Raw genomic sequence first — 15,216 nt, forward strand, 5'->3', positions numbered from 1 at the left:
CGCGGCCCAATTATTAGTTATGTTAATGTTTGGGCTGGATGCCTTTCAGCAGTGGCGTAATTTACATAGGGTTGCTGGGTTAAAACAGTGAAACGACCCCCCCCGTTGACAAAACTGTCCGGGGGGTGGTGGGCTGGACCAAAATGCCAGGGCTGAATTTTGGTCCCAGTCCGCCCCTGGTTCTACATATGTTGATAATATTGTATTTTGGCGTTATTTTTATGCTATGTTGATGAATTGAATATATAGGACCACAATGGAAACCTTTTTGTGTTATTAGCTCAAATGTCTGACTGTACCTCGTGCTGTTGTTTCAGTCACCTTGATATGACAGGTGCACCCGCATGTCAATTGCAATTCCAAATGTTTGTGTTAAACAAAAGGCAGACATCTCTTCCCGTTAAAACCTATAACTGGCAGTGAAATATGAGTCATCCAGCTGCCACTTACCAAAAGTGGGCCGGGCTCGAGGGGAGGAATACTAGATGTGACTGAGTAGAAGGAAGCAACAGGGAAGTCTTTTTAAACTGAAGATGCTTAAAGGAGGCCGTATCACTCTGCCAGCGGCTGTCAGAGAGTCTGACAGTGTAAGTCAGAGGCCAGGCTAGAGAGAAGAAAACAGTGGAAAGACTGTCATAATTGTGTGTGTCAGAGAGAGAGAGAAAGTGGCAGAAAGAGAACCTAAAAGGAGAGACAGTAGAGCAGACATGATCAGTATGGGTTCTGTACTTGTTCTTCTCATTATGATTTTCCAGATGGAAACTGGACAAGCCTCAGGAGATTTTACTACTGCAGGAGCTACAGCTCCTGGTGATGTCATCATTGGTGGACTCTTTCCCATCCATGAAGGTGTGGAGAAAGACGGCATTAGTATGTATGAACCTACTGTTCGGAGATGTGTCAGGTACGTTCACTGTATCCAATATGATTGATAACACCACCCCACCTTTCCCTCTCTCCCTCCCTCACTCTCACTCTCTCCGAATTTCTGTTATGCCCTTGGTCGTTTTCTGCACGTTTCCAATCTTTTTTCATTGTGCGCATTGTTGACACATGATACTGACAGCAGTACTTTGTGCCAACTCAAGCAGGTTCAACAAGGGGCAGCTCACTAAGGCTCTGGCAATGATCAACGCAATAGAGACGATCAACAAATCCCCCAAGCTAAGTGACATTGGTATCACTCTGGGATATCGAATACACGACTCCTGCTCTGATGTCAGCACAGCACTGAGGACCATGGATGACTTTTTGCATCAGGGAGTCAGTGGCGGAGGACAAAGCACGTCCGCTAACGGCGTTGCAGTTGCAGCTGTTGTCGGGGCATCCTATTCTGAAATGTCCATCGCCACTGCCAGGCTACTAACCCTCCAAATGATCCCTCAAGTAGGTTTTTTTAAAAACACTCCAACACCATATCATTGTCAAATCACAACATAAGGCCATGAAACTTAATATATTTTATATTTAGAACTGAATATCTGACTGTGGTGGTGGGTGTGGTTTGAAGAAGTGGAAAGTAGATTTACTCAAGCACTGTACTTAAGTACAAGTTTAAGGTACTTTTACTTTACTCAACCCATTAAAACCGGGAAAGCATCTGTGTAATTGTTTTGATTTTTGCGTTGGCTATTCAAAAATAGCAGATGTACAAACTCACAGCGTGAGCTTGTACATCTGCTGTTTTTGAAACATTTTTTGAAAAATCTTGAAAGTGTGAGAACTACTGATTTGAGAAGGCATTCGTAGAATCGGCCTCAGGTCTTAATGGGTTAAACCACCACTGATGGTTTGTTGTCGTCTGCATGGGGAAAGCTAACAGGTGGCGCAATGTGTAAATGTGTCTCAGATGTGTCTAACAGTAACTGATGTCTGGCTTTTCAAGGCTCAGCTCACACAGCTGAGACACATTCCATACAAATCTTGCAGCACCAGACTCCACCTTGCCTGTCCCTACACAGCTGACAACAAACAACACCGTGATCCCACCTCAACACTGATATGCCGCAAAAGTGTTACACGCCCCAGGAGTGAGGCTCAGTATACAGAGAGATTATATTTTTGATAATGATTTTGCAGGGCAATCTGAATAAACAGGGGAACACGGGACACATAGGCCTACTCAGTTTTTGTGTTGTTCTCTCTTTCTTCCTGGTCAGTCTATTATTACAAGTAAGACGCGCGAACGCGGTAAGCGAACGCAAAAAAGAAAAAAAAGAATGAAAAAAAATATTTAAAAAAAAGTAACCAATTAAAAAAAAAGATTTTTTTTTTAAAAAAATCTGCGTTAAAAGGAGCATCTTAGAAAAATACAAATTCACAAAAAAAAAACTTGGAATGTTTTTGAACAATTCAACAAAGTGTTTGAAGTGCCTGTTTCACCCACTTCCGGGGGGCGGAGCCAAAATCCGAGCCCGATGTATTTGTTCGTAGACCCCCACTTAGGGGGGGTAGAAAAAGTTTGGGAGCGATTCGGGCACTTTTCATTTAACATGGGGTTTCAATGGGGAGTTTTTAGGAGCCTTCTCCGGGGCGTGGCTTCCGGGGGAAGGGGCGGGCTTAAACGCAACCTTGACAGGTGTGTTCAGTTTTCAAAGACCTTTCATTTGATGTATGGTACGTCTAAATTGGACATTTACTTATCTCAGAGGAGCTGCACACAGGCAGTGCACACAGAGACACAGACGGAGACACAACCCAAGCAGGGTTACATAGTAAGCTCCACTTGGTCGGAGGCGCGGCGAAATAGAGGTGTTTTATTTTTCATTAAAGACTGACAATATTGACAAAAATGCACAAATAAAATAAAACAAAAATGAGACCATACATTAGTGTGCATCACAAAAGGTTGACACAAAAAAAGGTCAAAGTTGAATTCATCGTTTTAAAGTGAGACTGAAACTTTTTTTATAGTTTACTTTTAAAATAATTACGTAAATTGTCATAACAATTTCTAGTCCTTTTATATAGTTATATAACTGGGATTTACTTACTTAATGAAAACACAACTTCAGCTAAGAGATATAAAATAGTTAAATCTTCTGCATCTTTCTACAGATCAGCTATTCATCCACGGCTGTTATTCTGAGTGACAAAAACCGCTTTCCTGCCTTCATGAGGACCGTCCCTAATGACGACCACCAGACGGCTGCCATGGTCAAGCTGCTGAGTGACAGCGGATGGAACTGGGTGGGAATAATCATCACAGATGGAGACTACGGCCGATCGGCCCTGGACAGCTTTGTCACCCAGGCTTCAGAGAAGGGGATCTGCGTGGCCTTCAAAGAGATTCTCCCCGGATCTGTGAACAATCCGGAGTTCCAGTCTGCGATACATCGAGCTGCCACGACCATCCACAAGAACCCAAAGGTGAAGGTCATAGTGTCATTTATCAAACCTACTCACATGGAGGACCTGTACACAAAGTTGATTGCGTTGCCAAGAGCAGGCCTAAAGTCATATTCTATAAAGAGAATATGGGTGGCCAGTGACAGCTGGTCCTCCTCAAGCTCTGTGTTTGACAACGTGACACTGGAGGACATTGGACACATTGTGGGCTTTACCTTCAAAAGTGGAAACCTGTCATCATTCAATCACTATCTGAAAAATCTGGAGTCTGCCGGGGGGGACTACGTAGGAAATAACTCTTTTCTGGAGGAGTTTTATACAGAGATGAATGTCAGTAGAGCACCTGGGATGATGTCCAAGGCTTTCGAGATCCTGAGAGGCAATACCTACGCAGGCTCTGTCTTCAGTGTTGAGATGGCTGTGAATGCCATCGCTCAAGCTGTGGCCCATATCTGTACCTCCAAGGACTGCAAAATACCAGGCTCACTGACACACCCGGAGGTACTAGAATATTTTAGCTTAAGAAATGTCAAACCGTGTGTGTGTGTGTGTGTGTGTGTGTGTGTGTGTGTGTGTGTGTGTGTGTGTGTGTGTGTGTGTGTGTGTGTGTGTGTGTGTGTGTGTGTGTGTGTGTGTGTGTGTGTGTGTGTGTGTGCGTGCGTGCGTTCGTGTATTTGTGTGTATTTGTGTGCATACAATTGATTCATCTGCATGCATGTTGTAGGTCCTGAAAACTCTAAGGTCCCTCCAGTTTGAGCAAGAGGAAAGAAAATACAAGTTTGATGGCAAAGGAGACATTAACCTGGGCTATGATGTCGTAATGTGGAGGTCGGAGAGCGGGAGCGTCCGTGTGCATAACGTTGTAGCTGAGTACCACCCAGTCAACAGCAGCTTCTCCTACACCAGTCAGAGAAACAGAAGACAACTGATGGACTTGAGGGTAGGCCATCATACCATGACACAGACACAAACACTCTTTCTATGCTCAAAGAACAGTGACAGTCCATGGCTTAATGCATGTCAAACGTGGGATCGTATGGTTATAGGATCCCACGTTTGACATGCATTAAGCCATGGGCTGCCATTTAATTTCTTCCCCGGACCCGATGTTGAGATACAGTGTTATAGTAGGTATAAGCTTATACCTAATTTATTGCTCGAAGCTGAAAATAGCCGATCTACAAGCTCACAACTCGTCAGACTTTACTAACAACATAAGCATGCTTATAACAGGTTATGGTGTGTACTACCTAGGTAGGGGAGGATAGGGGAGACCCCACACACAATGATTCACACAGGTGTTATTTTTAACTCTATGAGGTGCACACTCCATAGAAGAAAACAAAAGGTTTTGTTTACTCAAAATAATGCTTGAAATGTCAGGTGGGAATGTGGAACAGGGGAGTTACAGTAACAATTAAACAGTGGCCCATATTCTTTTTATTCCTGAGCTCATCTCTACTCCAGAATCTACTATCTCCCATCATCCAAAGTACTATAATACCCCCCCCCCCAGGAGTTACAGTAACAAATAAACAGTGGCCCAGTGGCCCCCCAGGAGTTACAGTAACAATTAAACAGTGGCCCCCCAGGAGTTACAGTAACAAATAAACAGTGGCCCATATTCTTTTTATTCCTGAGCTCATGATCAGAATCTCTTCTCCAGAATCTCCCGTCATCCAAAGTACTATGACCCCCCCCCCCCCCCCCTGTGAATATTTAGCTGGGACTTTATCAGATCACGCTGCTCTGTTCGTAACAATACCAACATCAGTTAACTCCTCTCACCCAATAAGATGGAGATTTGGCACGTATCTATTAAACTATTCCGATTTTATTGACAGAATTAACAAACTGAAAATGAAAATTTGAAATATTTTGGGACAAAAATAAGAACTCAGACAGCCCTGACATACTATGGGATAAAATCATATGAATGGCACTGGACCCAAAATCAGACATTAGTCAGGCTAGTCAGACACAACAAACTATTTGAGAATAGATGTATTGTGTTTTTGTTATAGGAAACATTTGCACAGTGATTTGAATAATGTGCTTGCGTTCCTTCTGGCAAAAGATGATTTGAATAAAGTGTGAATGTGTGTGTGTGTGTGTTTGTGTTTTTGCTTGTAGGAAACATTTGCACAGTGATTTGAATAATGTGCTTGCATTCCTTCTGGCAAAAGATGATTTGAATAAAGTGTGAATGTGTTTGTGCGTGTCATCCACAGAGTGTAGTGTCTAAATGCTCAGACAGCTGTCTACCTGGAGAGTTCAAGAAAACGGCAGAGGGGTTTTACACTTGTTGCTACGAGTGCACCAACTGCACTGAGAACCACTATTCTAATCACACAGGCAAGTCATGACCACACACACACACACACGCACATCGCGCGCACACACACACACACACACACACACACACACACACACACACACACACACACACACACACACACACACACACACACACACACACACACACACACACACACACACACACACACACAGACAGACAGACAGACAGACAGACAGACAGACAGTGCAAACACTGTCTGGATGCCATATCCACTAGGTGTTTTGTTTACCATTCCTACAAATTATTTCCCCCAAATTATTTACGTTTTAATTTAAAAAATAATTGCATTAGCCGTACTACAAGCTCACAGCGCCTGTGAGCTTGTAAAATAGCAATTCTCACTATTTTTAAAACAGGGCTTAAGTGATTATTTCATAATGTCATTTTTTTTGTTTGGATCCCAGCGAGACACCAAATGTCTCTTTTGGGTGTCGAGCTGAATCCCCTGATCTAATTGTTTCTAATCGTGCCCTGCCTTCTCCACCAGATAGTGACCAGTGTCTGAGCTGTGACCCGACGAAAGAGTGGTCCGCTCAGGGGAGCAGCGGCTGCAACCCCAAGACCTTGGACTACTTCTCCTGGCACGACGGCTTTGCCGTGGTCCTGCTGACGTTCTCCGCCCTGGGGATCCTCCTGGTCATCGCGATGGGGGCTCTCTTCCTGCATCAGCGCCACACTCCCGTGGTGAAGGCCGCCGGGGGACCGCTGTGCCAGGCCATCCTCTTCTCTCTGGTGGGCAGCTTCATCAGCGCCGTGCTCTTCGTGGGTCGGCCCAACAACCTGCGATGTAAGGCCCGACAGGCTCTCTTTGGCCTCAGCTTCACGCTGTGCGTCTCCTGCATCCTGGTCAAGTCCCTGAAGATCCTGCTGGCCTTCCAGTTCAACCCTGGCCTGCAGCACCTTCTGCGAAGGCTCTACCAGCCGTGCATCATTGTCGCCGGCTGCATGGTCGCGCAGGTGACGATCTGCGTTTGCTGGTTGTTTTTCAAAAGCCCGTTTTATAACGTCGTCATTTATCAAAGAACTCGGCTGGCAGAGTGTCACGAGGGCTCGTACGTGGCGTTCGGGGCGATGCTGGGCTACATAGCCGTCCTGGCGCTCGTGTGCTTCATCTGTGCCTTCAAAGGTCGCAAGCTGCCCGAGAAGTACAACGAGGCCAAGTTCATAACCTTCGGCACGCTGCTGTACCTCATCTCCTGGACGATCTTTGTTCCCGTCTATGTCACCACTTCAGGAATGTATCAACCCGCCGTGGAGATGGTCGTCATTCTCATCTCCAACTATGGCATCCTGGGCTGTCACTTCCTGCCAAAGTGCTACGTGATCCTCTTCAAGAAGAAGCAAAACACCAGCAGTGTTTTCCGGAAGGATCTGTTTGAGTTTTCTAGTAAAGACAGCAAGTCAGCCTCTGTCTCTGAGATGTCTCTGTCAGGGGAAAACACACCAGTCAGCATCATTAGTGCCCCGTCGCTCTTTCTACCCCCAGCGGAGCTCGTTCTGCCTCCCAGAACCAGTGAAGTGACTAATCACACAGACACTGGTTGTAAATGTAGTAGTGGATACAGGACATTAGTCATGAATGAAAGAAACCGTCTGCAGAGATGCACCAGCATATGAATGTTTTTGTTATCAGATTTCTTTTATCTAAATATTGAAAAATAAATTTATTATTACTAGGAGCTATAGAGCAATGAAGGAGCTGTAAAGTCTTCCATCACAACTCATACAGGCAACAAGTAAATCTGATTTTAAAAATAAATTAAAGAAATATCTTTTTGATTACGGCTAACTACACACTGTTTAATGTTTTTACATAGTAGAACTGTATTTGTAAACCTGAATTTGTAAATATGGTTGTTGAGGTATCATTAAGATGTTACATTAATGCAATACTTTAGGCTACTACACCATATAAGCGAGATTGATTATTATTTTTTACCATTTGGTTGTATTTTAAGTGTTTAATTTTTTTTTGATACTGTCATGTAAAATGTTTTCATGTTATGTTATGTAATGCAATTTATTTATGTGTGGACCCCAGGAAGAGTAGCTGCTGCTAAGGTAGTAGAACTCAGGGAGTTCTAGGACCGACGTACTGTACAAACTTGTCACGTCATGCAATTGCTGCTATTCTTATTTTATTCTATATCTTTACTTCTTTTTATTATTGCTGCAAAAATGTGTGAGGAACCTAAACTAAATATTTTTTACTCTTATATACATACATACATCTTGAATTGCAAATGTAAATAATTTATTTTTAATAAAGAAATATTGATACAGCCTGTGTGTGTATGAATTAATTTCTTAATATTAGTAAAGGTCTTTGGCAAGACCTCAGTTAAACGAACATGGGAATTGCATGAATTCCTATGTTTATGTTTATAATAGACTTTTTCTCTAGCATAAGCATCAGTTTGGAAATATGTTTGCCGTTTAATCATCCTGCTTTCGTACTGACATTCACCTATATGAGTAAATACACTGTCACTGTTGGCTTTGAGCCTCATACTGCAGTGATGAATGAGGTAAAGACAAGAGTTAAGTTGGAGTTTTAAGCAAAAGGTCCAGTACGTTTCTCTCTTCAATACTGAAGGTCAAATGGCTCCAAAATCACCACTATTATTAGTAGTTTACCTAACCTAGAGACATACAAAGGAGTCTTAACCCCCATCATCAGAGAACATCAATCTTGTCATGAAAATCCTTGATGAGCAATGAGTCAACAAAGTTGGGAAACATTAAGCAGCCTCACTCTCAACCCATCCCCCTGTTTCTTTTAAGCAGGAGGTGGTGCTGAAAGTGAGTTTGTGTAGCAGACTCTGGAGTCTGGACAAAAGTAAATAGATAAAATCACCTTATAGGTGCTTGAAAAACATGGGGTAATATTTGCATCACTGAATCATTGATCTCTTTCCACGATCTCATACTCCTATGTGCAACAAGGTGCACATCCCAGATTTTTTTTAATCAAAATAGCAGGTGCTGGAGTTGTAGGTAAACAAAAACACCAATGAAAAGAAACTGTTCACTCCTCTAAAATACAACTCAGGTGGGTAATGCATTAAATGCAATGTCAATATCAATCAGTATCAAATACAGTAGCAATAGCAATATCACAAGTTTATCAGACAGGCCTACTGAGCATTCTGGGTCAGCATCACATGAGCATTTTTTTTCAGTCAACTTGATAAGACAGGTGCACCCGCATGTCAATTGCAATTCCAAATATTTGTGTAAAACAAAAGGCACATCTCTTCACGTGAAAACCTATAACTGTCAGTGAAATATGAGTCATCCAGCTGCCACAAGTATTCAATCAATCAATCAAAGTGGAAAAACAGCGTGTGTAAACCTAACTGGAGGATTTAACCTAACTGTGTGGAATTATTTCAGCCTCTGAAAGTGACAACAAATCTGCAATGACTGTTCAGCTGCTTCAGCCATGTGGGGAGTGAGCATGACGCAATCATTTAATAACATCCCCCAAATATAGCACTCCTTAGCACATCCGTACTTGCGGAGTGCTATATTTCAGAGACAATTATCACAAAAGCATATTGTGATCATATCGGAGATATCACACTTCTCTATGACACATCGTTAAATCCACCCCTAAAAATGGTGTATAGCTCAATAGGTGTAATAAATCAGGTAAAAATAATGGCTTAAGAAATCTGGATGAACCCAGCATGGGAGCGGCCATAGCTGAATGGATAGTGAGCCTGCCTAGGACTCCAAACGTGCAAGGTACGATCCCAGCTCTCAGCAATGTGTCGAAGTGTCGCTGAGCAAGACACTTAACCCCTGACTGCTCCCCCCTCCGCGCTCCTCCTTGGGCAGCACACAGCTGGGTGAAACTGAAATCTGAAGTTCCCCCGTGGGATAGTTAGGCCTACAGTTGTACAGTAAACCCAAGTAGCTGAAACTCATAACTGTATCGATATAGGTCGATATGAACAAGAAATATCGGCCAACATTTCAATATAGTGCATCTCTATTTTCAACCTGCTTCATTTTACCTGATGAAGACTTTAGTGTCAAAATGTGTGAATGAACTTTTGGCAACATCAAAAGCAGTGTTCCATGCTCCTATGTGCACAGAAACTCTCTTGCCATTGTTGATTCACAAGCACTGCTGAGGGGGACGTTAAATGATCTGTAAATCCTCTTCAAAAACATGGAGGATGTGTATACATTACACACACTGACATCACCAGTAATCCTGACATTACAGTACACTACAGAGAATTGCCTGGAGCAGTTCTCACTTGCAATTCAATATCCCATTATTTCCATTGCTATGCCAAGTAAATTGCATGTTAATTCAAGTGTCAAGTGTACCCAACAAATCCATTGTTTAAAGTTTTACCTAGATTTACTATCTTCAGTAAGGCTGTTACATATCAGGTTACATTGTTTACAAATAAATCAGAAGTCAAAACATTGACTCTAAATATAACTGCATGGGAGGGTAAACAGCCTCGGGCACAGCGCTTACATCAAGTTTCGCCCAAGCTGAAAATTCCCATCTCTGAACTGGCCAGTCTGGTTACATAAAGATGAATGATAAGATGATGCGTGCTTATAGCTTCGGGATAACGTGAGTAAGCGTTGTTTCTGGGGAAACACAATTGTTCACAAATAATACAAGGCTCATAAAAGAGGTTTCATACGCATGCTTTTGCGTGTGTAGGTTGGTGGATAATGGAGAAACAGAGAGATGACCAACTAATTAGGCATGCCTGAAGAAGGTCATCAGTGACCGAAACGTTGCGTCTTTAATACATTTTGCGACTGTACCGTGCAGGTTGGCAGTGTGCGGGCATAATATAACTTAAAAAGAAAAGAAAAGAATAGATCTTCATTTAAATGTATTCATGTGATCACATCACTCAATTCGTTAACACCTCTGGAAGATGTCTTTCTCAGAAAAAAATAAGTAGATAATAATATTTTTGTACATATATTCTTTAAAGCATTGGTTCTCAAAGTGGGGTCCGGGGGGGATCCTTGGGGGGATACCAGGGGGTCCTTAGCAAAATGTGTTAATACAGCGTCGCAATCATTTTAACCACTTCATCCATTTATACACTGGCTATTCAAAAATAGCAGATTTACAAGCTCACAGCTGGTAAAACGGTTTCCTTATACATTTTTATCCCGCGATTTTTGTAACCCATTTTTTTCACCCGGTGCCAATTTCCTAAGCGATCCTGGGCGCTACACCTGCCCTACACCAGCGCTACACCAGTCCCCTTCAGCCTAGGGAGGCCAGGGGCGAGCTCATGCTTCCTTCAATGCATGAGAGCCAACTGACCTTCTTGTCACCTGACGGGGGAGTTTCCCTGGTAGGATGTAGCACGTGGAAGGAACACGTTATTCCAACCAGTTCCCTTCCCCTCCATCAGGCGCCCCGGCTGTCATGGGGGAGGCGGTATAGCGACCAGGATTACTACATGTTTTTGTGAGGGTATTAACTACCCTAGGAGACACGGGGAGAACATGCAAACTCCACACAGAGTAGGCCCTTTCACCAACCCCACCTAGGGTATGGGCGCTGATGACACGGAGGATAAGACACGCCCCCAGCGCCCACAGCGTCCCCGGCGGGAATCGAAACCCAGAACCTTCTAGCTGTGAGGCGACAGCGCTACCGACTGCGCCACCGTGACCCCGTAAAACGGTTTTCAATTGAAAACACTCATTTTGCCTGTAATTGCTGTGTGCTGCAGAATCAGTCATTCCTACACTTCAAAAAGATACAGTTTAAAGCGACTGTGATAGTGATGGCTCAGATAGGGAGTACCAAGGTAAAACAGACTATTAGTAAACTATATACAGGTGACCTATCTGGATGAGGATCACTGTCATTCCTGTACTTCAAAAAGATGCCATTTAAAGCAACTGTGATAGTGATGGCTCAGATAGGGAGTACCAAGGTAAAACAGACTATTATTAGTAGACTATAGTACAGGTGAACTATCCGGATCATGTTCGTGAGAACCAACTGATGTGTGTGAGTTGAATGCTTGGCGAGTTTTCTACAGCAGTGGTTCCAAAACAGTGGGTCGTGACACATTTTTGGCCACAGACCCATTTTTACGGGTCGCGAGTAAATATTACCTTTTTCAAAAGATTTTCAGATATTTTCAATATCCTCGCTCAAGAGATTTGGTGTAGAGGGAAAAAGGAGGGCGCCTTGGACTCCTAGATGGCTCCGGTCAACAATGTAGGAATACATGGGCAACTGGCGGCCCGGGGCCACTTTCACTTAATGCAGTAATATAATAGTAATATAACTAAGTTATACTAAGCATTACTAAATTATTTGAAATAAAAAAAGAATTACACTGAATAATATTTGTTAATATCCCTTTATTAATACATTTGTGACTGGCTATTTGAATGATGGGTTTTACAGTATACTACTGGTGAGAATGCAGATACACAATGGAGTGAGTGTGGAATTTTTGTGGCCCTCTCCATCATCAAAGTTGCACACCCCATGGCTATATAGTGATAAAGTGGTAAACCAACATGAAATGAAAAAGGGCATTAAGTGTTTGTGTGTGTGCGTGCGTGCGTGCGTGCGTGCGTGCGTGCGTGCGTGCGTGCGTGCGTGTGTGTTAGGGATCTAGAGAAGTAAAATGCATGTACTCAAATTGCGAGGGAAATTTGGGGATTAACAAAGCATTGTCTTTGGTCCACGCAGTGAGGTCGGACCACCCGTAATGTACACTTTGGAGGAACTAATGCAAGATGGTGAAACGGGATCTGTGTGCAGTGGAATGTCTCACACTAGTGAGGCCTATTGTCACCTATGCTTAAGGACATAATCCTCACTGACTGGGGAGAACCAGGGAGTGTTTGTGTTTTTTTGAGAGGGCTAGAAGAAATGCCATCAACATGTTCAGTAAAAACGGACTAAAACGTATTCAGCACAATGGACAATTTAAGCTTTCCAATTATTGTATATTTGTGCCTATTTTGATCTGTGTCATTAAATATTAAAGAAAATCCAAACGATCAATTGTTGAAATATACTGAAACTGACCTTTAGACCTGAGGCTGATTCTACCAATCGTCTGACTGTCGGGTGGAAACCTCATATTTTCAAAAACTGTTACTTTTCAGGATTCAAATTCAAAAGTAGCAAAAGTACCTAAAGTAGCAGATCTACAAGCTCAAAACGTGTCGCTTCGCGCCGCGTTTTGAGCTTGTAGATCTGCTACTTTAGGTACTTTTGTGTGGCGCTGTAGTGTGGAAGTAGGGCGTTAATGGGGCGTAAATGTAACACTGGAGCGTGAAGCATTAAGGGTTTATGACTAATGTAAAGGACTGTCTGGTACAGAACACGTTTTACTGTGGTAAAGGCGGAAGAAAGGGAATGTTGACAGAGTTATGGTTTTGTGTTTTTGTGTATTGTATTGTTGTGCATCAGACACTTCCATGACGTAAAGTCAAGTACAAAGACGTCTGGTATGCTCTTCCACAGCATCACACACAATTACAATGAGGTTTCTGCAGAACGTCTCACATACATGCCAATTTACAGCCTTGAGGTGTCTAAATACCTCGTAAACAATAGTGGTGCTGCATAAACTAGTCAGGCCTCCTAAACACATGCAGCTACAGCGATATGAATTGCTTCCCCCTGAGGTTCTGAAACTGGTTTGACTACTAGAGCTATTCTCAGCAAGTCTATTTTACAACTGAATGATTCAAAAATGAATAAATTGCCTGTGTTTTGCTAGCTTTGAAAACACGTATGCCATATGATGATATAACGATATCCAAAATATTGATATATTGCCCAGCCCTATGTCCAGGAGTTAAAAACAATTGCTGGTCTCTGTTGACCAGTGTATTGTTGAATGATCTCCACAATCTCCTTACCAATCAACCAAGAAAAAGTAGTGCTTTAAAATTACTCACTTTGTGTTGACGAAGAGCTGCTCGCAAGAGCAAATGGTGCCAAACAACAATCAATTGATACACAAATCATTGCTTTGGAAAAGGTCAAATGCACAGCTTCATCTTCTTTAATCATGTATTCATCATGAGTGTCCTTCTTGCAGTATTTTCAATGGAATCAACAGGGGGTGTGGGCAGGGCTGGACTGGCCCAAAATTTGGCCCTGGACTTTTTGGCCCAGACCGGTCCACCACAATCGACGCGCAGATACTCTACAACCCGCCTCGTAGAGGCACATACAAACGCAAGCCCTTAGTCCACCACATACAAACGCAAGCCCTTAGTCCACCACTTTTACTGAGAAACATCCCTCCATGTTCTGGAGCCTTGAGTACAAAAATTACACGACCCATACACAATACACAACCCATAAATATGAAAGTTTGCCTACGGTACTCACTAACATACACAACTACACAACCCATAAATTTGATTGTTAGCCTACAGTACTCACGAACAAGGGGAGTGTGTTGCTCTTATAAGGATAATTTATCTGTTATAGATCTATAGGCTGTATGAGGATGGCATAGCAGGAAATGCTTAACTTGTACATAGTCAGTGAAGGCTGTAATTTGGGTGTATGCAAATAAGTTGTTTAATTGTAACAGCGAAGTAATTCAGTGTTTTCAATAACAACTATGACCCTGTGAACATAAACAATAACATTATGACTGAAACAATATGTGATGCCTAGATTGCCAACATTTTGCTATTTGATCAATGTCCTCTAAGCCCATATGGGCTGCCTGGGCACCACAAAACATGCATGATGACACTTTAACCACTTTAACCCTGGTGTCCTGGTTTTGGGTATATCATTATTGGTAGAATTGTTCTGCAAAATAGCAGCTCTACAAAGACACAATGCGACACTGTGTGACTTGTGCGTGACGTTATCATATGACTAAAGTCATATGATTAAACAGCGCATAAGCGGTTAATAGAAGCAAGTAATCAATCGATCGATTGAATCGAATATGATTTTTGTTTATTATTGTTTGCCATACTTTAGATAACTAGTTGCTGCAACACACCACACACCATGCAGGGTTTGCTGTTTAACGTTCTTCAGCAACGTTAAACAGCAACTATTCTGATTCATTTTGTTGATATCCATGCTGTTGTTGGCCAGGAGGAAGACAAAGTGTTGTGCTTACCACATCTCCTCCTTCACATGGCAAACCATCCTCTACAAGTGTGAGCTAGTCATTTAGTTCTCTCTCTCCCCATCTCTCTCTCACACTCTCTCTCTCTCTCTCTCTCTCTCTCTCTCTCTCTCTCTCTCTCATATTCTGGGTTATGATATCTAGACTGCCATGTCAACAGTTTAGGGAAACTGATCAAATTGAGTCTGTGTAGGATTTGTCAAAAGAGAGTCATCTGGGACCTGTCAACATGAAACTTGGTGAGTTTACTTAGACAGACATTTTGTTACAGACCTCTCCTACAAACCATGACAAGTTTGACCCTCAGTGATGGTGTTCTGAATGAGAGGACCATATGTCTTTTGTCTTTGATACATTGAGTTGAAG

At 42.6% G+C, this 15,216-nt stretch overlaps 1 protein-coding gene across 1 annotated transcript; it reads left to right on the forward strand.

Annotated features, from left to right (window-relative positions):
* Nucleotides 1–557: 557 nt before the first annotated feature.
* gprc6a (G protein-coupled receptor, class C, group 6, member A) lies at nt 558–7,992 on the forward strand. The gene is made up of 6 exons (XM_080426795.1): nt 558–904; nt 1,092–1,386; nt 3,058–3,849; nt 4,073–4,288; nt 5,580–5,707; nt 6,199–7,992. The coding sequence occupies exons 1-6, from the start codon at nt 708–710 to the stop codon at nt 7,322–7,324; spliced, it is 2,754 nt and encodes a 917-aa protein (XP_080282921.1). The 5' UTR covers nt 558–707; the 3' UTR covers nt 7,325–7,992.
* Nucleotides 7,993–15,216: the final 7,224 nt, after the last annotated feature.

This window comes from Gymnoscopelus braueri (genome assembly GCF_963280865.1).
Source record: "Gymnoscopelus braueri genome assembly, chromosome: 4".
Taxonomy (NCBI): domain Eukaryota; kingdom Metazoa; phylum Chordata; class Actinopteri; order Myctophiformes; family Myctophidae; genus Gymnoscopelus; species Gymnoscopelus braueri.